The following is a 26,357-nucleotide window of genomic DNA, read 5'->3' on the forward strand; positions in this document are numbered from 1 at the left end:
TGGCCCCTGGATGAGAGATGAGGCCTTCCCCTTGTCGGGTCCTTATCTGTTTCAGCTGGTTGTCTATTTTGTTATTTTGTTTTAAGCCAGCTGTAATGTAGTTTTCCAACAAGACACTTTGAAAGCAAACAGCTTCAAGGTATTAGCTTAAACCTGAACTCATTCTTTATGTTCTAATCTACTGGCTTTCAGTTCCTCTGTCTATACAAGTAATAACTCATCACAGTTTTGGCTGAGTTCCTGTGCCCCTTCACTGGATCCAGGATTTGAAGAGTCTAGGGGAGCAGGAGAGCTTATCATAAAGCGTCTGACGGTGCATACATCAGGAGGGCTTATTGGATAAAGATGCAGTCTCGGTCGATCTGCCTCAGGTATTTCATCACATCCCGTCTTCTCTTACAGATCACCTACAAGGCAGTCAGTTCCTTTGACCCAGAAATAGATCTATCCAATCAAAGTGGAAGAGTTTCAAAACTGGGAAATGAAACCCACTTTCTGTTTTTCGGACTGTATCCGGGAACCACATACTCCTTCACCATCCGAGCTAGCACGGCTAAGGGTTTTGGACCCCCGGCAACAAATCAGTTCACCACCAAAATATCAGGTATCGTACATTCCTGAGCTGTGTCTCTTATCAGAAGTAGCATTTGGGTACTTTCTCATTCCCGTTGTCAAGTCTGCAGAGCTCACCCAAACATACACGTAAATTCATATTTTTGTAAGTATGAAAATCGGACTCATGGAATTCAGTGAAACGCTGCAAATGTTTATCATGTGGGAGCTTCAGATCATCGTCCTGCGTCAGGAAGTAGGCACTGTCTTAAGAGTGTGTGTCGGAGAACTCAGACATGAGCGGGAGATGCTGTTCCCAGCACTCTCAGCCCTTCGCAGTCCCAAGTTCCCAGAGCAGCAGTGTCGGGAAAGTCTCCATGGCGAGGTCTCTCACAACGGAGTGCTCAGCAGAAAGGCAGCGTTATGTGGAGTCCATTCCAGAAGGCTCAGCCTTCCGTGGGGCCTTCACCGTTAGTAGTTTCACGTCCTCAAGAGAGAGGCTGCTACGGAGGGGAGGGCGCCAAGCACTTACATCCGCCACCTTGTTTCTTGTAGAGACTCAATTACACCATCCAACAAAGGACATAATTTGGGAAATATCTCTGGGCATGTGCAACTGTGCAGAAAATGTCTTTGTGCTTCAGACTAGAGGAAATGGAGTTGCCATCTGGTGTGGGATATGCAGCAGCAATAAACACAGTTCCAGGGGACGTTTTTCCTTTTCCATGTTTTCCCCTTTGGATCCGAGTAGGGCAGTATTTGAGTTTGGGCTGTGACTGTTTTGGTTGGGGGTAGAAGAGCAGGAGGCAGGTGATGGAGTAACTTCTCATCAGTCAGGGTCAGCTAAGTAATATTTAGCCTGATTTTTATATCTGTTGTCCCTCATCCCTAGTTCTGTGAGAGATTTTCTTTAGGCCTGAAGGAAGGGAAGGAAATACAACACAAGTACTCTAAGCCTTCTACTAGGTTTTGAGGGAGGAGTGAGGTTTGGAATTTTGTTTTTTAAGCAATTATAACTTAAGGGATAACTTTGCATTGTGTAAGATTTAATTTATGAGCACAAACTTAACTGGAAATTTAATAGACACTTGATGTTTGATATAAGACATTAGCTTATAAAAACAACATGGAGAGTTGGAAAAGAGGAAGGATACTTCAGAGGTTAGGAAAATGACATAAGTTGTACAGATGCCTGAGTAGAAAGACCACTGGGCCTGGAATCAGAATATATGAGTTCTAGTTATAATTTTTCCCAGTGCTGCTTCTCTGATCTTGATCAAGTGAATTTACCCCTGGATGTAAATTAAGATGATATTATCTGTTATATGAACTTATCCTGGAGATTTAAAGAGGTAATGTGTGCCAATGTACATACCTCCAAGCCCCTTTTTTGGTAATTTCTCCCTATGGAAGCCATATTTCAAAGATTATTATCTTAAAGAGGCTATTCTTTTAGGAAAAATAATTCATTTTTACCATTTGTATTAGGTAAAAATTCTGGTTGGTGTGAGTCTGGCCGCTCTTAGCCCACCAAGTTCAACAGTTCTATGCCAAAGCAAAGCCAGTTGACATTTTAGTTAGCCTGCAAAGGCTCGTCAAGAATAACTCTTTGATTTTTCTGGTTCAAAGAAATTACGGATTCTGGGCCCCTATTTTCTACTTCCATGGACCTCAGAGAACTACTCTCTATCCAAAATGTAGTTCTGTGTTATGAACTGGAGTTAATTTTTAACAGAATTAGAGCTAATTTTAATGCTGAGAGAATCCAACGAACGGACCTGAGCTATAACCCGTGTCTTTTACATAAAAGCTTCTTGTGTGGAAGAGATGTAAAAAACGGTACTCGCCAAACTGGCCTCTACTGTCCTCATCAGGGACCCGACCTGAGGGCCTTACAAAGGCCGGTGCCTCTGCGGCCAGCGTCACAGCCTTCGTGCGGCGATGTCTCTTGTGCACCGTGATGACAGAATTACTGAAGAGCTGTTATCTTCTAGTAACAAGCTGAACAATAGAAAGCAAAGACTGCCAGGAAATGGCCTTGGAAATGGGATCCACACTGGGAAGAGGGCTGACATTTGTAGAACTAGATTTGCCCGTCTCTCTTTATCTATTATCTCTTTGAATTCCCGTAATAACCCTGGAGGGTAATTTCTCCTATTTTGATGGATGAGTTAACTGAAGCTTCAGAGATAATTACCGTGCCTAAGCTCTCATGCTGGTCGAAACAAAAGGCAACAGAAAGTCAAGCCCAAGCCTTTCTCACTTCAACTCATTATCTTTTCCGCGGTTGTGCTTTCCCAGAGAGCCCACCGGTGGTCACTAGGTCCAGCCAGGCCCTCTGACTCCTAAGGACCTCTTCAAATCTCTGGATGGATATTTGGTACACAAGAAACCTTGATTTAGATGGGAGAACTGAAATGATCAGTTTTATGATCCTAGTAATTATTTCTTAAATTTGCATTTAATATTTTAAGAAAAGCATATGTACAGAAAAGCACACAAATTAAATTTATTTTACAGTTTACAATTTAATTACAGTGATGTACGTGTATGGATGGATGTAATGGCTACACCCATTTAGCGAGAATCCGAATTGAGAAACAGTATTACTAACACCTCCTAAGCCCCCCTCGTGCCCCCTCCCAGGTTAAACTCAAGACCAAAGTCAACACATGACAGTTTTAACAGCTGTCCCTGATGTTCAGGGTTGGGTAGATACGTAAAGGCTGTTCGTGGTTGGTTCACAGACGCAATTTAAACTAAGTGTGCTGTGTTCTTAATGCTCATTGTAAATGAAAGTAGAAAGGAAATGGAAAAAACAAACCAGAAATCATGAGTCTCCTGTCTCTTGCATCTTCCCTAGCACCCTCCATGCCGGCTTATGAACTTGAGACGCCCTTGAATCAAACCGACAACACGGTGACGGTCCTGCTGAAGCCTGCACACAGCCGAGGCGCACCTGTCAGGTACCAAGCGGAGAAGGGGTGGTTTTAGGTGAAAACTGAAGTCAAGTCTCACATGTGTTTTCTGGGGATTTGCTACAGGCCTCGGTCCACATGTAAACCCATATTCTTATGAGCTCTAATTAAAAGAAAGGACTGAGGGGAAGGAAAGGGTTTTGATGTGGGGTGATCAAGTACTGTGTAAAGAGTTTGATTCTGATGCAAGTGGGTTGTTCTTTGAAGATAAGGAACAAAAACCCCAGTCCTTTCGGAGGTGGCTTTACTCCTAAAAGGTAATTGCTCCCTGCAATTTAGTTACCCAAGGTCAGGTGAGCCCTATTCCTTAAATGGACTTTCATGGAGTGCTTTTGTTTATTTTGTTTACATGGAGTTTTAAGTCCTTAACCTTCAGTAAATTGGCTAATCTCTCAATTGAATATGTGGTGTATAACTATTTTTTTTAAAGAAACAGGTGATTGGAAAGATGATTGTGAAGTCTTTATTTGAACAGATTTAAGTTTATTACCATGCTGTAGGCCTCATTTCTCATCATGTGATGATTTATATAGCTAAGAAATTACAAAGTATAACTTTTACTGTGAATGAATAAGATAAATTTATTTTTCGTAGGAAGGAGCAAAGGAATGCCTGAATAACTCTTGAGTATGAACTTGTCATAAGCTCATTAATCTATATAAATGAAATTTCTACTTGTTTCAGAGGGATTCAGATATTTTGTACTATCAGAGTAGATTCCCTTGAAAATAATCTATTCCTTTGAATAGCGTTCTCCAAGGAAACATTTACATTCACAATTAAGGCTACAGGGCCGGGGGTGGGGTTCCTTTCCCTGTGCCTTTTGTAGAATTTTATTTCATTAACCTTTTGAAACCTGGCCTCTCTTTGATCACGTTTTCACTACAGTATCCAAGGCCGATCCATTGGACTTCTTTCTGCGTGATAAGATATGTAAGTTTCAGTTCACAGACTCAAGATGAAAAACAGACAAGCATTAGCTGATAGAGAATTCACATTAGGGTAGAATCAAAGAAACTTTTATTTGAAAACCCTGCAAAATGATATGAAACAAGTTTTAGTTTGTTGACTTACTCAAAGTAGTAGCCCATGTAAGGGATTTCGGATCGCCACTCATAGGTGCAGTAAGTGAGAACTCTCTGAAATATGTAAAAGCTCTGTTCCAGATGTAAGATATTACTTCTGCAAGAAAAGCGATGCCACTGACACTGCCCAGCCCTTTGGGTTGATTTGTTTGGCACTGAGGGGTTGCACGAACTGAACGACCCCAGGCTCACCCTCACTGGATGGCTGTCCAAGACGCAAGCATACCTATGGCCGCGGGTCAGACTTTTTCACTCCAGCAAGCTGAATTATTATTAAATGAAAATTGACGCTCTGACCGTGGCCTTGAGAACATCGGTTTTTTTCTGACCAATTTGAGTTACCCAGACTCAGCAAAACAGGCCGTTAGGACAGGAGTCCGGGTTCTACCGCAGAGGCATCTCGATGAAATGAGAGGGTAGAGGTCATTCACTTTCAGAGCCTCCAAACTGAAGGAAGCTGAAACCCTAACCATTTCTCCAACACTCTACTTTATTCTCATAAAAACTCCTCTCACACATTTTCTATTCTTGTTGCTTCTTTCCTTCTAACCCTTTCAGTTGGATTGCCATCCTCATCTTTGTCTAGATCTTCCCAAGTCTAAGTTTTCAAATAACATTTCTTTGGGCAATCCATGTTAGTCCTGTGCCCAGAAACCCTTTTCTTATCTTTTCAAAGTGTCAGTTGTGTCCCAAACGACTACTCATATTTTCCATCATCTGCCTTGCTAAGGCACGGTTTTGTTCTTTTACTTTACACCTTTCTAGTTGTTTTTGGAGACTTTGAAGTCTTACTACTTAGTTAGTTGTAGACACCCTCAGGCTTTTTATTCTTATGTCTATAAAAATACAAATTCAGATGCTGGTTGGGGTGTCTAAAACGCAGGTCTCACATCATTTCATCAGGCCCAGCTCTAACTCTGTGAAGATTTCAGTTTATCATGTCACATGCTCTTTCACACCTGTCATACTGCCTGATTTTCCAAGTTCAGCACTGCTTTGCTTTTATGAAATATCATCTTGTTAACTGGCTAAGCATTCCTGGAATTGACCGGGGTCATTTTGCATTCTGCCTCTATGATGCCTTCTTCTACAATGTTAGCAGCTTGAAATGAACAAATTTACTATCTATATCCATCGTGGAAATCTACAATGCTAGAATCAAGATCAATTCTTGTGGCAAACAGTTCAATAAGCATTACAGGGAAATCCACTACAGATGCTACCTTTACTGGAAGGATGCTTGTCTTAAATGGGTAAATTTTATTGGCACAAATTTGAGAGAGGAAATTATCTCAAACTCACCTGTCAAAAAGATTTTTTTTTTAGAAAAGTGAATATTCTCTTCAAAGGATTCATTATTATAGTACAGCATAATGGGACTGATTATCTATTGAGTAGATGGAAGACCAATATATCTAGAAAGACTAGTTTGGAAAAAAAATGTCCATAATACTCTCAATCTAAATGGGGTATATGAAAATTTTCAATTTCATTTAATGTTTAGAGAAATAAGAACTCTGATTAGGGACTCATAGGGACCTAAAATATAAAGCCATAATGTAGATTGAAACATTTGAACACATCTGGAAATTTGCAAAATGCACATGTAATCAACTGCAATACAAGAAAGCTTTTCCCAAATGGTGAGATAAATACTAGAAGAAGAAATAGAAGTGAACATCTGTTGGCTTTCCTGGATTTTGCACAGAATTATGTGTTCAAAAATACTGTCATTGTGTGATTGCAAAAAACCCATTCTTTTGATTGATTTGATTTTTCTTTAATCCATATTCATTGGTGTTGAAAATTTAGTCATACTTCACTGAGGCACTTTACTAAGTGAGGTGGTTGTATATTGATTCCACTACAAACACTCAGCTTGGTTAATGCGGATTCTTGAAATTGCACTAAACTCTCAGTGTAAATGATTGTTGTCTTTTTATCGATCAGCGCATCAGCTCTGTCACATAAAATTATTTAAATCCTGAGATGGCCGGGAAGAACACAAATTCCATCATTCCAGCCAGTAAACTAGCACCTAGGACAGAATTTTAATGTCTGTTCATGGATTCAATTTTTTTTTCTTTAATAAGACAGGGAAAAGCTTAATTTTCTTTTACTCATTTAGAATCACCTCATTTCTCTCTCTTCTTCTCTGCAATGTTTATTACATGCAGACAGAGTCCAACAGAGAAAACCCTAATAATTTGGCAGTAAAAGAGCAACTCTAAATAAAGAATGAGTTTTACACTAACTGTGGTGCTTTTCTTGCACTAACAAAAATTCTGTCTGTGATTTTACTCTTGTGAAGTATGTCTTTATATATAATCTGCTGTGTGCAGTAACCCTCATTAATGATGTTTTATACCTTCTAATGGGCTGTAACTTGAGACTCAATCACGTTTTTGTAATTCAAATGACTCTCATTTTTGTTCCTTAGGCATTGTTGCTTTAATTTGTTCATAAATGTTTTGGAGCTCGGTGTCTTCTTAATTAAAACTCAGTGCTTGAATATGTTAACTAATTAAATATTTTGATATTCATTTCAGTGGAATGTTCAAAGATTACCAAATCATTCTTTGATTCATTCATTCAGGAGAAACTGTTGAGTGGGGAAAACATCTATTACAGTTGTGTGCCTACAGGGAGGGATGGAAGGAGGGCAGTAATCACAGCAACAACCAAAACATTAACACCGAGGCTGAACCATGTGAATGTAATTTTAATTCATGGCAGCCACTTTATTCTTCTAATGGTAACGTGGTCCAGATTATTTCTTTTTAATTTTATTGAAGTATGGTTGATTTCCAATATTGTGTTTAATTTCTGCTGTACAGCAAAGTAACTCAGTTATACATGTATATAATTTTTCGTATTCTTTTCCATTATGGTTTATCTCAGGATATTGAATATAGTTCCCTGTGCTATACAGTAGGACCTTGTTTATTTATCCTGTATATAAGAGTTCTCATCTGCTAATCCCAACCTCCCGGTCCTTCCCTCCCCCTTGGCAACCACAAGTCTGTTCTCTCTGTCTGTGAGTCTGTTTCTGTTTCATAGATACGTTCATTTGTGTCGTATTTTAGATTCCACATGTAAGTGATATCATATGGTATTTGGCTTTCTCGTTCTGATTTACTTCGCTTAGTATGATAATCTCTAGGACCGTACATATTGCTGCAAATGGCATTATTTCATTCTTTTATATGGCTGAGTAATATTCATATATATTATATATATACACACACACCACATCCTCTTTATCCATTCATCTGTTGATGGACATTTAGGTTGTTTCCATGTCTTTAGCCCCGATTATTTTAATGCTGTGCATTGGCAGTCATTGGTGACTTATACTGTGGCTATCCTCTAAGTTGAATGCTTCCTCAACAGTTATGTTTAAAAAGCAATTTGTGAATAGTTTCTGTTGCTGAGAATCGGGGCCAAAATCTTAAAGCAAATAGGAACTTCACTACCTTATGAATGGGGAAGAGAGGAGGCATAGGGAACGGAAGACATATTTTGCCTAACTTTTTTCAACAATGTGTCCTAGGTAAGTAAGGTTTCAAATGAGATAGGAAATATTTCTTGTTAGTAAAAAGCAAACATAAATGCTTTATTCATCCAAAACACCTCTGATTTAAAAACAGAAAGACTTGTATCATTTAACACCTGCAGTTTCATAGATAAGTCAAGAATTTGTTTATTTTTATATACTATGTCCAGATTTTTATTAAACTGATTTTGCCTTGAATTTGCTCTCATGGTAGACTGCAAATGTGTGCTATTTTCATTTACTCCTAATATTTTTTTCCTTATGCTGCTTTGTTTTACGTGGTAAAGTAGGAAACGTTCTGATATTAAAACGTCATTGTTAACTTCAGTATTTCTTGATTTATTCAAATTACTCATCAAATATTCTTTTGTAACAAATTAGACGGAAAATGAAAAATGCATTAAAGGATGCTATTTTTCTCATTATAGAACTCTTTGTCTTTTGAAAAATCCACTCTTAGTCTTAGAAGAAGGTGAAGGACAAGTTTTCATTCCACTGAGGATAAATAGGCAGTAAAGCAATTGTATTTATTTTAAGAAAATGTGTTATATTTCTCATACATATTCCATTTGATCCTGGAGCTGTATGGGAAACGAGCTTTATTCTCTTTGTGGGCCTGCACTCGTGTCCCCAAGCTGGGTATCACACAGCAGTTTTTGTTAAAGGGACTCAGCGTGAGAGTGCCAGGGAGTCTGTGACACTTGCCACCTCGGATGGGACAGTGAAACTAACCTTTGTCGGTAAAAGAAAGGAAAGAGATCATTATTACTAATGAAAGGTAGGAGATAATCATGCATTTTGTTCTAAGAAGTTTGCTATTTTAGGAATTACAATTGTTGGCATATGATTGACTACAGTTTAGAAGTTTGATGTTAGGAAGTATGGACCAGATTCTTTTTACATTTTTTTTAAAGCAGCAGCAATCTATGTGATTGTCTCCCATTTCTAAGTCCCAGGAAAGACATTATCACTGCGTTGTCACCACCTTCTTGGACACCCCTTTCTCTTCTGCTTCATGCAAGGAGCCTTTGAGCATTTCAACATTATAGGGTTCTTGTGAGGATTAAATGAGGTACTGTTTTTCAAATAGTACTTCAAACCGTACTTCGCACACACTAAATGCTACATAAGTGTTTCTTCTTGCTCTGGCACCCTTCAGACTGTAGCAGTAGGTGGTTCTCATTGTTTCTTTTCACACGACCAGCCCTGGGCCTCTACCTTTTCCTTTGTTGGTCTCATTCTCTTCAAATCTGCTATCACGAAAAATCTAATTTGTCATGAAAAATAAATTAAGAATTTAATAAGTGTGTCTATCAATAAAATCCTAAATAGAATTCCTATAAATTCTAATGTCTCTACTGCATTTTAAATTTTGATTGCCTCTGGTTACCTGTTTATTTATGCATTTGCACATTTTGAGGAACTGATACTATAACTAGGTAATGAACTCTGCCCCAACCCCAGTTCTGTACAACAGCTTTTTAAAAAGGTTAGGTGTTTCCATGTTGACCCCTGAGTCATTAGCTAATTATGGGCTTTATCAGCTCTAAACTTAAGTTTATGAATAAACTTAAGCATAAAACAAAAGGAAACCGATCTTCTGTTTAGAACCACTCTAAAAGTAAAGTTTGCAACTGTGCCATACCAATGAAGAGTCCATGAGACAAGTAACTTGCTTGGCTCAGTGGGGTCTGTTGTTGTCTCCACCCTCAAAGAATCTGCTCCTCCTTTCACTTTCTTAAAAGAAAGGTATCTGTTATTCAAGTACCATTTTATGGTCATTCAATCATTATGATTATATTAGAATTTATTCTCCAGATTCTAAAAATTGTCCTTTTTTTTTAAATTTTATTTTTCTGTACAGCAGGTTCTTATTAGTTATCTATTTTATCCATATGAGTGTATACATGTCAATCCCGGTCTCCCAGTTCATCCCACCATCACCCCCACCCCCACTTTCCCCCCTTGGTGTCCATACGTTTGTTCTCTACATCTGTGTCTCTATAAAAATTGCCCTTTAATCAGAATAGTTTTATCTATTAGTTTGATCTTGGCTCAGAGGAACCATTTAAATAGCGATTTGCAAATATTTTATTATTTATCCATAAAAAAATTTATCTCTTTATATTACTTTCTTGCTGGATGAAAGAAAAAACTATAGTGTAAAACCTTACAATGCAAAGTTTACCTTAAGATCCAAAGATTCTGTAACTTAAAAGTAGCTTCAGGGACTTGCCTGGTGGCGTGGTGGTTAAGAATCCGCCTGCCAATGCAGGGGACACGGGTTTGAGCCCTGGCCCAGGAAGATACCACATGCCGTGGAGCAACTAAGCCCGTGCGCCACAACTACTGAGCCTGCACTCTAGTGCCAGTGAGCCACAACTACTGAGCCCGCGCTCCGCAGCTACTGAAGCCTGTGCGCCTAGAGCCCGTGTTCCACAACAAGAGAAGCCACCGCAATGAGAAGCACGTGCACCGCAACGAAGAGTAGCCCCTGCCCAACGCAACTAGAGAAAGCCAGAAAGCCTGCGTGCAGCAACGAAGACCCAACGCAGCCAAAAAAAAAAAGTAGCTTCATTTTAAATTAACCTATTATAAATCAATGTATAATGTTCAGATCTACCCAGTACTTTGCTCTAAATTAATTGGAAACTACTGAATCTATCAATAATGAATAAGCAAGATCATTACGGCCTAAAAGATAAGACAGTATCAGGTGTCACGCATGGTCTTTTGGATGGGCAGAATCAGTCTTCCATCTTTTGACATAGGCAGGAAACTCTTCTAATATTCAAATAATTACTCTGATTGTGCATCACATGAATAGCGGACCTAACTCTCTAAAATGACTCCCATGATACAGGGAAAGAACATACTCTTTGGAGTAAATAAACCCAGTTTCAAATCCCAGCTCTCTCAACGACTATCTGTGTGATGGTTACAAATCTCTTAACATCTCTGAGCCTCAGGCCACTCATCTTTCCAAAACAAGGGGTGACGCCACGTTAGCTCACGGAGCTGCTGTTGGGGTTACATTGACGCGGTAGACACTAGGTTCCGAGCACTGTGTGACTCCCTGGGGATCCAGAGGGGCCTGTCGTGGGCTCTGTTCTCCCGGGGGTTGCAGTCTAGACACATGAGCCCAGTCTAGACACATGAGCTCTGGTCCCCTGTCTCGGGTGCTGAGGAGCCTGAGGGCGGGGCTGTACCTGGGTCAGGGGGTGTTGAGTAAGATTCCAGAGAGGAGCTGAGTCTTGACAGATGGATGTTGCCCACGGGATGTATGTCACATGGAGACAGGAGGTTACGTATGTGGCAGGGACTAAATACTGAGCAAGACAGGTGGATCCCAGGAGGGCGGGGAGGACTAAGTTGGCCTGCTCTGGTGATGAGAAGTGTGATATAATTAGAGATGGGAGAAGCGGAAGGGAGATCAGGGGTAGATTGATTGATTGGGCGACCTTATGCTCCATACCAGGGGGTGGAGATGTATCCAATGGGCAGTGAGCAGCCATTCCAGGGACTTAGGTAAGGAAAAAATGTAGGGAAGATCAGCTGCAGCCGTGGAGGGTGGGTTAGTGGGACGGGGCATAGGACAGGTGTGCAGGTGTTCCTTTTCATCCGCCCAGTTAAGGTATCGCTAACCCTTAGGGAAGGGATCTTGTACATGTCAAATGCTAATTTTCATTAGAAACTGGACTTAGGGGAACCAGAAACATTTAGTTCTTTTAGAAGAAAAAAAGAGAATGTATCGCCTAATCAAAGTGATTGGTGATGTTAACTGTTTAAAGTACTGATAAAGTGCATACTAGGACACTCAAAATTGAAAAACTAGCTCAGCCATGACTCTCTGGTAGTTAACTGGAAATTACTAATCATGTGAATATTTTTAAATCCCAATTTTCATAAGCGGTAAAGAGGTGGCATTGTTAGTCCTTCTTGCTCAGAAGAACCTTCTGGACCTTTCTCTTTTTGCTTCTCTGTACCTTCCTTTTACTGTATCACCCTAACCCCTTTGCCCTGAGCCTGTGCTAGGCACTTTTGGGACGATTATGAAACACACTGGGGTGTGTTCGCAATGCCAGTGAATGGATGAGGCGGTGTCTTGGCTTTACTGAAGGAGCGCAAGAGGCGTGAATGCTCCAGCACGCTTAGTGGGTGAGAGTGGCTGACGCTTGGCTGAGGGACGGGGAAGACTCCAGGTTTTGATCACACCATTTCTCGTTTTTCTCATTCCTATACCCAAAGGAAGCCATGCTTGTCTCTGCAAAGATCAGTGTCTGAGGTTGGACCACAGGCTACGTGAAGGCCCTTGAGTGTCATTTATAGTGGAGGCCGTACGTTATCATACGTGACCGCCTCCCTGGAGGTGAGGTCAGTAGTGCTGGGCAGTCCCCCCACCCGCCGAGCAGGAGCCCAGAAGCCACCTGTCAGGATGGGGAGGCAGACATGCAGGTTGAACTCACTGGCCACTGACAATAGAGAAAGTTACCTCCTGCTTCTTCCCCCCACGCCGTCTATCTGGACCATCCGTAAATGTAACAGTGGAATCACAGCTTTTAGATGTCTCAGTTGTAAACCCAGAGCCCCAGAAGGTTGCCGATGCCTTGAATTGAACAACTTATCGCCTGAGTGATGAATCTCACTGCTGCTCTGCCATTTGCTCTCAGCAGCTGCTGGGTCTTCCTAATCACGATTATTGATTCCATGGAGTTTAAGGGATGAATTTCTAGAGGTGTTCCGAGCTGAGACTGTTAGCCTTTGGGAGACAGGATCTTGGACATTTTGACAAAGACTAACTGATCCGACTATGGGTGCTTCACTTTCATTTTTTTAAGTGTTACAATCACATAAATACGTGAGAAAAGATGACAAGTTCAAAGAGGCTGATAGTTACTCTTGGGGCAGACAGTGAAAGCGAATCCAGGGAGCTGCTGAGAGCTGTGGGCTTTGGGGGCCAAGGAGCCACTCGGAGAGGACCTGACCACTCTCCTCAGGTGTCAGAACCTCGTGATCCTATGGAGGGGGGCAGACATGGCCATATAATGAACACTGTTTTATGTCATTCTCTTCAGCAGAACATTTTCTCAACCAGCGCTTCTAAGTATGTACAGTGTAATTGTTTATGATGAGAACAGCAAAGCACAGGAAAATGCTGATGTGCCTTCTATTTCATCAAAAATTATTTTATTAAGTCTATTATTACATTATGCTTGTGATGGTTACCTATATTTGGTTTTCAGCTCCTTAATTTAATTAACAGTCAATTCTTCAATCTGTGAGACAGTAGAACGATTGGGTAGCAATGTTTGTTTTTTCCATATCGTCGTATCCATTTTGAGCTGTTCTCTATGTCCTATTTTTTTCATTTCTCTACGTTTCCCTAATAGTGTTTGCCTGTCCAGTGTCAGTGTATTTCCTGCTCAATGAGAATTGGTAAGAGCTCTCTGAAATTATTAGTCTCTAGTTAAAATTCTTGCCCTTTATAATACTGCCAAGTGTTACAGGAAATTTGAGGGTTGACATTTGCCTATTATTCATTCATTTGTGCACCTAATATCTATTGAGCATCTTTATTTTCAAGTCACTGTGCTAGGATGGTGATCAAGCTGTGTAGAGAAGTCCAGAGTACACTGAGAGCATATGACAGAAGGATGAAATCCCAACAAGGAAATCAGGACGTGCTGTTTCAGCTGAAACTCAAAGGAAAAGTAGGAAGTGGCCAATCAGGGGCTGGAAGGCAGGTGTGGGTCCACCAAGGAGAGGAGCAGCCTTTAGAACAGCCTAGGATCAGAGAAAGTAAAGAGATGTAGACAGTGGTCATCCCAGCAAATACAATTAAAACCACACACGTAGTAAATGAAGCTTGACCAGCACTCAGGAGTATTAATTAGATTTATGAATTTAATGTTGGAAGTGAGCCTTTTCCTAGGCTAATTATTATGTAAAATGTATGTAAATGTAATAGGAAATGCAAAATGATCACAAAATGATTTTCATAATTTAGTTTCTGAATATCCTTCGGTACCTCAAACCTAATTAAGTGTGCAATAAATGTTTATTGAATTGAATGTCATCTTTTTCTTGTGAGAAGTAATTATCGCTGAAACCTTTATAGATAAGAAGCCGAAGGTCTCAAACCTCCTTTTAACTCGTTGGATGTATAAGGAAGAAGAAGTGTTTAAAATTTATATTCTCATCTCTAAATAAAAGTTAAATACCATGACCCTTCCATAGAGTGCAGAAGCATAAAAAAATATCCTACCCTTACCCTTGGATCAATCTTATTTTTTTTAATAAGAAGAGAAATTCAGAAGGACTACTTCAAATAAACCATTGGTACAAGTTCAGATTTCCTCAGGAACGTCACTAGAATCTTGAACACCTATACTGACCCCTTTGAAACTTCTGCTTCTCACCTCTCAGGGTCACTGACACCCTCCTTTCTCCTTTGCTTTCCACCCGCCCCCCATAGGTGGGAAAGGGAGTTGGGAGGTGGGAGAAATGGGCGAAGGGGCATGAACTGTGCGGTGATGGATGGTACCTGGACTTGTCGTGGTGGTCCCTCTGTAGTGTATACAGATGTTGAATTATAATGCTATATACCTGAAAGGTATACTAGAATTATATTTTTTTTAAAAAACTGGGAACCATGGAGAATTATTACAAAGAATTCTCTGAAAACAATTATCATCAAAATCAAAATAAAATGTAATGAAAGCTTAAAATTAATTACTAATTAATTAAAAGAAAAGAACAATTGCATGGACCAGAAGCCTTGGGTTTGCATCTGGGCTGTGTTGTTTACTACTGTGTGACCTTGGGCATCCTGTGAACTCTGAGTCTTTCTTTAGTTCTGAAATTGGGTCTAACACACGATCTATCCATTTCACAGCATCGTCGTGAGGATTAATACAGGCGAAAGTTCTTTGTAAACTGAAGTGCTAAGAAAGGGTAAAACTGGGGCTTCCCTAGTGGCGCAGCGGTTGAGAATCTGCCTGCCAATGCAGGGGACACGGGTTCGAGCCCTGGTCTGGGAAGATCCCACATGCCGCGGAGCGACTAGGCCTGTGAGCCACAATTACTGAGCCTGCGCGTCTGGAGCCTGTGCTCTGCGGCAAGAGAGGCCGCAATAGTGAGAGGCCCGCGCACCGCGATGAAGAGTGGCCCCCGCTTGCCGCAACTAGAGAAAGCCCTCGCACAGAAACGAAGACCCAACACAGCCATAAATAAATAAATAAACAAATACTTTTAAAAAAAAAGGGTAAAATTATAATATCAGGATTTGCTTAACAAAACACACTGACTAGATTGATGTTCAGTTTTTATTCCCTTTTTTCCTTGTTTTTGGTAATATGCTTAAAATTTCTAATCACTACTGCCCTTTAACTTTTATGCCAATATACCGAGATTATCACTTCAGTAGTATCTGTGGGGACTTCCCTGGTGGCGCAGTGGTTAAGAATCCGCCCGCCAACGCAGGGGACACAGGATTGAGCCCTGGTCCGGGAAGATCCCACATGCCGCGGAGCAACTAAGCCCGTGCGCCACAACTACTGAGCCTACACTCTAGTGCCAGCGAGCCACAACTACTGAGCCCGTGCTCCGCAACTACTGAAGCCCACGTGCCTAGAGCCCATGCTCCGCAGCAAGAGAAGCCACCACAATGAGAAGCCCACACACCGCAACGAAGAGTAGCCCCTGCTCGCCACAACTAGAGAAAAGCCCGCGTGCAGCAACGAAGACCCAATGCAGCCGTAAATAAATAAATAAAAACAAATTAATTTATATTAAAAAAATAGTATCTGTAGTCTAAAGGAAACCCATAATTGGACAATAAGTTTATGGTCGTTGTAAGAAATATGTGCAGTCATTCTGTAAAATCATCAGAGTTTTAGAAGACCTCCTGTTCCAATCCAAACCCCACAGCGATGAGAAAGCACTGCTGGTTGGAGTAGTTACAAACAAGGGCTCTTTCCTGGGAAGGAAGGTGCAGAGGTGTTCAGAAGCATCAAATATGCAGCCAACCACAGCATGGAGTTTGGTGACCCTGCCTTTAAATCCTAGTGCTTATTTGCCCTGTAATCTCGGGCAAGTGATACTTTTCTGTCTCATTTTCTTCCTCAATTAGTTGTGAGTGATAATATCTACCTCAAAGGGCAGCTAGGAGGTGAAGGACAGTAAGCAAAGCAGTCAGGACAGCATCTAACACAGACGTCATCAGCTCGATATAGGAAAGCTTTTCTTATTTAGTGTTGACTCTATTCTGGTCTGTAAAGATGGCAGTACCTTGTAGATAACATGGTAGCCTCTTTTCTTATGCCTGTGTCATAGGAAAGTTTCTAAGTCCCAGTATAATACTTCTGAACCTCAGTTATGGTCTGACAGGAATAATAATTATGATAATAAAAAAATGAAGAATTGTTGTTACTTGGATTGAGTAGCTATAATGTGTCAGTCCCATGCTTGGTCCTTTATGAAATGATTTCTAATCATCCAGAGCAGAGTTCCTGGTCAGATGCCAGCACTCTGTGTACAGATACAGGAACTGAGGTCTGGGGGGGTTAACAGTTAGCCGTGCTCTCCCTGTGCAACAGTGCATGGCCTGCAAGGCCCCTCCCAGGAGCCATCCCCACCACAGACATCGTCCCTGCAGAATCTCTCTGGAACCAATATGGTTACACCTTCCTTTGCAGACATGGGCTTTTCTGAAAATTAATATCCTTTCTTTATTGTCTCTTCCAGTGCTAAGAAAATATATAATGCCTTTGTTTTTAGATTATGATCCTTGCAATCTTTGGGGTTTCTCTCTAATACTTCATTCTTAGAAGTTAGAAGCAGGGTTTTTTGGTTTTGGTTTTCTTCATTATTTCTTCATTTTTGTTTTTAAACTAAGACTTCCTTTTTATTTTTTTGGTCAAGCCTAACTCCATCAAAATCTGCTCCATCTTTACTAGTGAAATTTTGAGTACTTGAAGGACTTGGGTTAAACAGCTTTGTTTTAGTGTATTGGATTGTTTTAATCAAATTCATCAGTCTTTTTTTGTTGATATGTATGTTCTTTTTCATATTACCGTGTTTAATAGTCTCTGGAGAATAAAGAAAGAAAATACCAATTCTTTTGAAATGCTTATTAATAGTTTTTTTTTTTAATTTTTCCCTCTTCTTTATTGAAGAATTGTAAACTGCAAGACCATCTTAAACCTTTGGGGCTAAAGGTTCTTTTGTCACAGTTCTGGAACCTTTTGAAAAGGTTCTATCCATTGCTAAAATTGTTTAAGGAAAGGAGCTCTAAATACCTGACTTCCAACCTAAAATTTTTCCTTTTTTCATTGGTACACATAGTCACAAAACCCAAAATGTCATTTAACAGTAAAACTTCAGTTTTATATTACTATATTAGCTTGGTTTTTTAATGAGTTATTGTAACTGAATTGCTACAGAGTGTGTTCACAGAAGGTACTAAATCCCTTATTACCACTGCCACCACCCTTCCCCCACCTGATTTTAGGTGACTTTTATTGTATTAAAAAATAATACTCTGGATTCCTTTACTGCCAGGAAACAAAGATCATTTTTATTAAAGTTGCTTTTAGGATGACAGTGTCAGTCATCTCTTTGAAAATGCATTTTGGAAACTAGGTTTGTTCTTCCAGAACCCTTGAAAAGAAGCCAGAAAAATTGCAGGGGAAGATAATAATAATAGAGTAGATGTATTTGAGCAGTTATACTGTGAAACTTAATTTAACTTTCCCTCAAACTCCATTTCAAACTTGCTTTTGTGCATGAAAATATACTGTCTCGCTTTCCTTCCCTTATGTCTCAGATTTTCTTTTTCTTCAACATAATCCCCCTCTGAAGGATTCTGTGTAGGAGATCAGAGCTCCAGTCTGATGCTCCGGGACCTGCAGGGCAGGTGCACAGGACTTGCTCAGGGCCTTCTCTGCAGAAGGCCGGGCCCAGGGGCCACTGGCCTGGGAAGGGCGCAAGGGGCTCCCACTGCCAAATTCTACCACCACTGCCCCCAAAACAACCAACACATCTGTACTATTTTGACTTCACCTTAATGATTAAAATGGAGAGCAAATGAAATACTAAAATTGAGAGCTGATGGCTCTTGTAACCTGCGGCGTGATTAGAGAAGGCAGAAAAAGGAGTTCCAAGTTTGCCTGGCAGGCACCTGTGGGGAGGTGGAGGCGAGCGGAGACCGAGGCTCTGCGTGTTTGCAGGCTGCTCTCTCTGCCCTCCCCCAGAGAGCAATCTACCTGGTTCTTATTCCTCACCTTGGGCATCACAGCGGGATGGGAGTCAGCAACCAGCCCTGGTTGTCATGCCCTGCAGCGTCCTTCTGCCAGGAGCTGGGCAGGATGGAACCTGTGAGGAAAACCCTGCCACTCCTGGGATTCCTCTCCGGGAAACTCGGGCACTGTCGGGACAGGCCTGCTGGGACCCGGGCAGGCGTCTGAGCCAGAGCCCGGCCATCACCCTCAGTGTTTGGTCCTATTGATGAAGGATCCTCATGCCTCTCGGGAGTCTGATGGGAGACTTGTTGAGACTTGGGAGGGTCTTTGTTGTCACAGGTGGTTGTAGTGAATGGAGATTGCGTTGGGAATCCAAAGACATGAGCTTTTTGTTTGTTCTCATTGCTTTATCTCTCATTTGGGGGGAAAGTTGATGGCTGTAGGCAGCACAGGACAGTCTTCAGGCGTCACCGGCAGTAGGAGCGTTTGGGCACTAAGTCCAGGCCAGATGTCCTCGGGGAAGCTGATGCCACAAGAGATTTTTTTTTTCAATAGATCTTTTTTGGAGTATAATTGCTTCACAATACCATGTTAGTTTCTGTTGTACACCAAAGCGAATCAGTCATATGCATACACATGTCCCCATATCCCCTCCCTCTTGAGCCTCCCTCCCATCCTCCCTATCCCACCCCACTAGGTCATCGCAAAGCACCGAGCTGATCTCCCTGTGCTATGCTACTGCTTCCCACTACCTATTTTACATTCGGTAGTGTGTATATGTCGATGCTACTCTCACTTCGCCCCAGCTTCCCCCTCCGCGCCCCCGTGTCCTCAAGTCCACTGTAGACACTGACACTCCCCCTCTGTACCCTCTTTCACTCTGTACAAACCTCTGTCAGCATCTTGTCCCAGTTCTTTGTTGGAGGGACCTGTTGCTAACACCCCGAGAACGGGGACAGTGTGGACTTCATTCCTCTTTTTCTTCTTCCCTTGTGCCTGGCACAAGGCTTGATATGTGATAAATATCGTAGAAAATAAGGAAATATGAATAAAATAGTTTTATTCTCACTTGCTGATGTCACAACTTGCCTGATCTTGTACCAGGGATTATAAAATATCAGAGCTGGAAAGGACCTTAGTGGTCAGGGGATGATTTGGTGGCAGTGCTGGACCCAGTCACCTGGGCATGGGGCTCCCAGTTCATTGTGCTCTCAGCGGCACCCCCTTTGGGATGGTGGCATTTGTATTCTGGCTCACCTGGCCTGCACTACTGCTACTTTTAGGGACTGAAAGATTCTGACTTGAGTATAATAATGAAGATATTTAGTGTGGCTTTGATAGTATTTGATTTTTCTAGTTTTATTCAAATCCCTAGAGCTATTTAAGAAAAACGAGCTTTAAAAATAGTAGCAGACCTTGAGTTATAATTTTTATAGTCATGCATTTGTTATGAAATTGTGATGATTAAATTATGACAAACGTAGCTGAAATGAAATGTGCAAAGGAAAACGTCTTCACTTGTTAAAAGGAGGAAAAGTCACTCTTAAAGATGTTCCATCTTGGACTAATTTACTTGAAATTTGGTGCCTGTCGTGAAGATTAATAACATGTGGCCTTTTACACAGCTTCTCAGCCCGAGTCTAATGTTCTAGTTGTCCTTTTATTATCCCAAACCTCCATAACTAAAGGATTTTTCCTTCCTGCCCTTTGTTCACAATATGGAGCTGTAATTGAGTTCATATTTCTCACCCAACCTTTCAGCTATAATTAATATTTTATTATATCAGATTTTGTCACTAACTAGCAGAGCAGCAGGGTGTGGGACCACGTGCTCAGGCGTGCTTACACATACACACACACACGTGCACACACATGCAGAACAGAAGTAACTTAGGGATGCCAGGCGAGCTCCTGATGATGAATTATGGCCGAGAGAACATCAATTTTATTTGTGGTACCCTGAAAATATGCCACAGCAATAGATGGCCAATCCTATCTAGAAGAGAGCAGGACAAAGAGAAATTAAAGTGGGCAACATAGAATATTCGACCCCACGGATCAGTTTATGCTGCGCAGTGTGTTACCCAGGGTCCACTGTGTGTGGAAAACTAGTGATCAGACCTCATTTGTGAGTCAATGAGCAGGACAGGCTCGGTCAGCTGCTCTCAGCGCCACTGTTATGTGGATCCTAGTCATGATGGCAAACACATTGAACTTACTGAACTGACCTTTCTTTTTCCTCATTTTAAACTGGTGACAATTCTTTTAAAATGTAGTTCAGTTGTACCAGGTCATTTGGATCTTCAGGGTGTCATTTCAGTAAATGCTGACAGGTTTAGGGAAAGGATGTGACTGAAAAAGAACAGGAAGAAAATACATTCTGTGTTATTGCATAAATAGACCTGAATTACACATTTATTTTACCTGCCTTGAATATAATTTATACTTTCATTTTCCCTCACCCCCCCCCAAAGAGTTAATCTTCAAGAAGATATTAATACTAGACTCTATTCTTTTTTTCTAGAGAGAGAATAGGTGGTTTTTACCAAAAATTGCAGATCAAGCTGAAAAGTCACTAATAGTGCCATGAAATGAAAAATATTCTAAGTCCTTGAAATGATGAGAAATGCCAACTTTAAAGGACTGGCAAAAGCAGCAATGAAACGGATCAGTACTTTTCTCCTCCTCACCCCCCCCCATCCTGCTATCTGGTTGGATAATCCTCCAATATTTTATGCTGATAAGAAACAGAATAAGTAGATAGAAAAATGGACTTATGACTAAGGGCTTAATCTGGAAATGAATTAGGACACACATCTTGAAGTCAATTTCAAATCTGCAGCAGGCTTCCCCTAACATCTTCAAAGTTAGAAAAGACCAAAACCATTTTGTCACATTTGAACTTTCAAGTTTAACAAACTACATGAAAGATGTTCAGATGTTCTTTTCTAGGTTATACTTCATGGGCTAGTCTATATAAATGCAGATTTCTTATTCACCTTCTAAAAGCCTTAGAGTTTTGTTGTAGAAAAGCCTAGCATCAATTAAACTTTAAATTAAATTTCACTCTGTAAGAAAGTTCGGATACAGTGATGTCACATTTTTGGCAGATTCATCTTCACGATGGATTGTGCCCTCACATTGCACATGCCGTAGGAAAGTTTTATGTGATTTTAAATTCCAGAATAGTGGTGGAGGAAGGCTAGGAATGGTGAGACTTTGATAAACAAAGAGGCCGTGAGTAACACATTAAAAGGATAAAAGAATTTTAATTCAGCTGACTAAGCTAGAAACTTCTGTTTGGTTTTCCATCTGTGAGAATTTGCTTTTTTCAATCATCCTTTTAGGAAAAACATTCAAACAGTGAGATTTTCAAATCTGCTTTTGAGATGACACTCGTGGTTGGAGAGATCTTGTGAAAATCATCAGTGGGATGATGTTATTTGTACAAATGAAAAGCACATCAGTCACCAAGTTCTGTCCAGGTACCATTGACCTGGATGCCAGTAATGTGTTCATTTCCATCCAGGAGGCAGCAATGTGTGGCCACTGGGCAGCAGAACGGATTCAGCCATTTTTCATTAGCACTTGGACTTTGATAAAGGGGAATAGAAAAGAGCTGCTTGACCTTTCAGCGCTTAAATTATTAAAGAGCAAATAGATTTGAGGTCTGGATGCTTGTAAATCTAATTTGTCTTGTGGAGCAAGGATGAAAAGACATTTTGGGTTTGAAATTGCTCTAGTCAACTTAGTTCTTCCTCTAATATATCTGAATATGAGTAGATGGTAGCTATTTAAAAAGTAATATGTCTGGAGTAGAGTGCATGGCATAACATACCAACTGGCTGAAATGGAGGCCCACTAAATAATCATTTAATTCTTGCATTTTCATCTGATCCTCCTAAACTTGCTGCTTGGAAAAATTAATTTTTTTCATCCATATTCACTTAGATGGCATTTAAATTACAAAACAAAATTGTCTTTCTCTAAGGAGTGTCAAATATCATATTGTTCAAGTTAAATCAGGCCAGTGCCTGGCACATACTAGGGGCTCAGAAAGTATGTGTTGACTTAATAAATGAGAAAAGCTGGGGAAAGATGGGTGGAAAGTGAGGATGGAGATGAGGGGAGAGAGGAAACAGAGTTGCAGCTTCTGATTATCTCCATTTCTCCTTATTTGCGATTGTACAGGGTAAACTTGCAATCTAACCTGCATTATCTTACCGCAAAACCTTTTTCTTGGTAATTCCCTTCTCTCTTACCTCTTGGGTATTCAGGAAATGAATACAAAAGAAACTTAGTATTAAATTTTAGTAAAGAGAAGCATATTAGTGAATATCAGTATATTTCCTCCCTCCTACTACATATAAGGTATATAAAGTAAAAATTACTTCTGGATTACGTTACGCTTTCAAAAATATGTACTTCATGGCCCACTTCATTCTGTCTCATGAGATACAGAAGTGACTGACTGTGTTGTCGGATGGTCAGCAGACCACATCTACTATTTAGTTAACTATGTGTCCCAGATAGAATGGGCACCTCACCTCTGAACCTTAGTTTTCTCATCAGTAAAACCAGAAAATAAAACCTACATGTGCAAGGCTCCTGGCCTAGCACTTCCTGTATGGAATAACTTCTGCAAATTTTTTTCTTCGCATAAATCTTCATATTTCTACTTTGTCTAGTATACTAGGCTTCCCGGAAGGTGTTTTTAAAGTGGAATTTTGAAAATCATGTCCTATAGCAAGTAAATTGGAAAAGCTTGCTGATAGAAGAAAACCAGTGTTAAAAATTACTTAATGGAGAATCTCTTTGCAAAGCAATTAATTATTCTTTGATTTATCCATCTTGTGAGAGTAGTTCTTGTATGCTGAATAAAAATTCTGAATAAAAAAAATATAAAATGTACCTTGGAGACCCATCTAGTTCTCTCATTTCATAGGAAAAAAATAAGAACCAAAGACGTTAATTTAAAACCCCAGTTTTAGCAGAACTAGGAGTAGAGTCTAGGGGATGCACACGCCAGTGTCTGCTACCCTGACAGAAGGCGTTGCAGGAAAACAGTCACACTCTCTTAATGATGTTTGCACTTCTCTAACCGAAGCCTCGAGAGTTACACGTTGTCCCTCTGTTACATTCTGTTGGTTGCATGCAATCTTCAAGGTCAGCCAACACCATACTTGGTGGGAGAAATGTCAAAGAACTTGCAGATATAGTGGAATCGCCACATCTGACTGTAGATGTAAGAGGTCAGGGAGAAGGGGGAGTGAAATCAAAGCCCCCTTTGTCTCTGCCTGTGTTCCTTGTTCCCCCCACCCCCAAAGGAAGGTCCTTCCTAAATTCTTCCTTCCATGTTGGATACACCCTGCAGTGAGAACTCTGCAAGATTTGGTGGAGCATCTTATGGGACCAATAGAAAGTCTTGATGTTAGGAAGTAAGAGTCATATTTCTTTTCTTTTCTTTAAGTTTACATCCCTGCTCAGAAGTCCCTTTATCATTATTTACACTGTAAACCTGCTGGACTCCCTGCCTACTGAGCAATCATTCTGATGTTGTACAACCATCGATTTTTGTTTGGACAGAATTACAAACTGAACGGCAGCTGCGTTGCATGACTGAAATAGAATGTGCTAAGTGGTTGTACTTCCAGAAACAGGAGATTCACTGGGTGCAGATTCAGAGTTCACACGGACAGGAGCACAGAGAGGGACCTCTCCGGGCCGACCCCAGCGCGTGGCGTTGGTAGGCACCTCCCTTCTATTCTGTTTCCCCGGCTTTAATGAGTGGCTGTGCTGAGCAGCCCCAGGGTTACAGCGTTGCTCGGGGAGTCACGGTGCTTTTCTGACAAAGTAAGAAAAAGATATATCTCCTTGTCAGAACGACTTGCAATCTAGTCTGGATTCAGTTTTTGAAAGCTGCTGTCAAGGTTTGTTTTTTCTCAGTATTAGAAACTTTTTTTTTCCCCAACCAAACTGCACAACAGTTCATCATTCTAGTAAATGTATGTAGCTCAATAAAGAAGTCCATCCCTTCAAGGTTTCTCCTATTCTCCTAAGGTTAATTCGAAATTCACAGATATTGGAAGGGGGTGGGGAGGGAAAGGTGAGTAGGGACCAGGAGATCTACTCCTTGCTGGGGATGTCTGTCTCTCAGGCATCTTCTGAGGATACTCATTCCCATCTTATCTTTATATAGAATTCAAGTAGCCCTGTTCATGATTTACTCTTAGAAACCACTTGTAACTCCAGGGTGTTGGCTTTTGAAATTCCAGTGCCTTTTCTCTGCTTTTCTGATGTCCTCACTTTCCGCTGACCGAATATGGTGCAAGGCAAAGGAATAGAAGGAAAATATGGGAAGTTACACCTTGGTTAACCCGAATCATCACACACTGTATCTTGTGACTTGATAAAACTTCACACACGTTCATACAGATGTCACCGAAGAAAATATTACGTTGCCTTTTTTAATAAACTTACGGTTAATATTGATTGGTTCATTGACTATGTAAACTGAGTTCATTTTCTACAAATTCATCTTCAGTTACATGTAAGAAGAACGTTACCTTGGTGTTCTGCTCACATAAACAGCAGAGATTGTTATATAAAAACGTTTTAACTATGGTAAATTTTCTTTCCCTCAAGAAATTGTCTTATTTGGGGGTGAGAGAGTTCTGTGCAAAAGCATTAAGCACTTTCCCTCTCTTTCATGGAGCAAGTGTTGAATCCGTGTCCGTTAGGCACTAAGCACTTATTATTGGCTCTATCCAGTGTGTTCTTTATTTGGGGTGTCCTGTGGGTTTCCGCAGTTGAAGACCATGGGGATCAACTCTGTTATCCGAAACTTTCACTGATAATACTCTCTTTTTTCTAGTGTCTACCAAATAGTTGTCGAGGAAGAGCGTCCTCGAAGAGCTAAAAAGACAACAGAAATCTTAAAATGCTACCCGGTGCCCATCCACTTCCAGAATGCTTCTCTACTGAACTCCCAGTACTACTTCGCTGCTGAATTCCCAGCCAACAGCCTCCAATCAGCTCAGCCTTTTACTATTGGTGATAATAAGACATACAATGGATACTGGAACACCCCTCTCCTTCCCCATAAAAGCTACAGAATTTATTTCCAAGCTGCTAGCAGAGCTAACGGGGTAAGTTTTATAAATGGCTGTTTACTTAGGCCATTCAGCATTATCAATGCGAACACAGTCAGATCACATAAGGTAGCCGTAAGAAGGAAAGTCATGCTTTTGTGTGCTTTTACTTGGAATAAATGTGTTTTATTCTCTCTTTTTAAAATTATTTTCACCTGGAGAAATTCATGGGAAGAAATGCATATATTCATATTTGTTTGGGTAGGAAGAATATATTGTCAACATGATGGTTTTTATTTTCAGTTTTTACTTGTTACCAAAGGTTGGCTAGTAATTCTGCTTAGCCTACTATTTTACAGGGAAATAGTACAGCTCTAACACGTACATTCAGCTCATTTACAATTTTGTGAGATTCACAACATCTGTCTTTTCAGCATATTCTGTCCCATTTCTTTGGTTCCACAAGAGTTTAAGCTTCCTATAGCTGGGACTAAATTAGTTATCTTTCTTTTTTTTCTAAGAGAAAACAGCTTTGGAAAGATGAAATAGAAACAAAATAAAAACTATCAAGTTGTTTTTGAATTTTTTTCCCTTTCCTGTTCAGACCAACCCAGAGCTCTGATGAGATAGGAAAGTCTCCTTAGAAGGAAGGGCAAATTTTCCAGATACGACAGCGGTTTCCTCCTTCACAGCGTGGGTCTCGGTACCATCATTGCCTTTGGCCAGTGAGAAGGGGGGGAAATCAGGGGCACAGATTTTGCCCACGAGTGTCTGCACAGGGAGCCAGTGAGGGTCCGGAGGAGGAAGCCAGGGGGGCCACCTGGCAGAGGCGTTCTGTGTGTAACTCCAGGCTT

The 26,357-nt window shown here is 40.7% G+C and overlaps 1 protein-coding gene across 6 annotated transcripts in view; it reads left to right on the forward strand.

The window, feature by feature from the left end:
* Nucleotides 1-26,357, forward strand: part of PTPRM (protein tyrosine phosphatase receptor type M) — a 745,633-nt gene that overhangs the window by 454,278 nt on the left and 264,998 nt on the right. For all 6 annotated transcript variants that reach the window (XM_082418591.1, XM_082418592.1, XM_082418587.1 and 3 more), the window contains exons 10-12: nucleotides 403-604; nucleotides 3,416-3,518; nucleotides 25,287-25,560. In XM_082418591.1, coding sequence (XP_082274717.1) covers nucleotides 403-604; nucleotides 3,416-3,518; nucleotides 25,287-25,560 — 579 coding nt within the window. The remainder of the gene's footprint in view (nucleotides 1-402; nucleotides 605-3,415; nucleotides 3,519-25,286; nucleotides 25,561-26,357) is intronic.

This window comes from Balaenoptera physalus, assembly GCF_965194825.1.
Source record: "Balaenoptera physalus genome assembly, chromosome: 12".
Taxonomy (NCBI): Eukaryota; Metazoa; Chordata; class Mammalia; order Artiodactyla; family Balaenopteridae; genus Balaenoptera; species Balaenoptera physalus.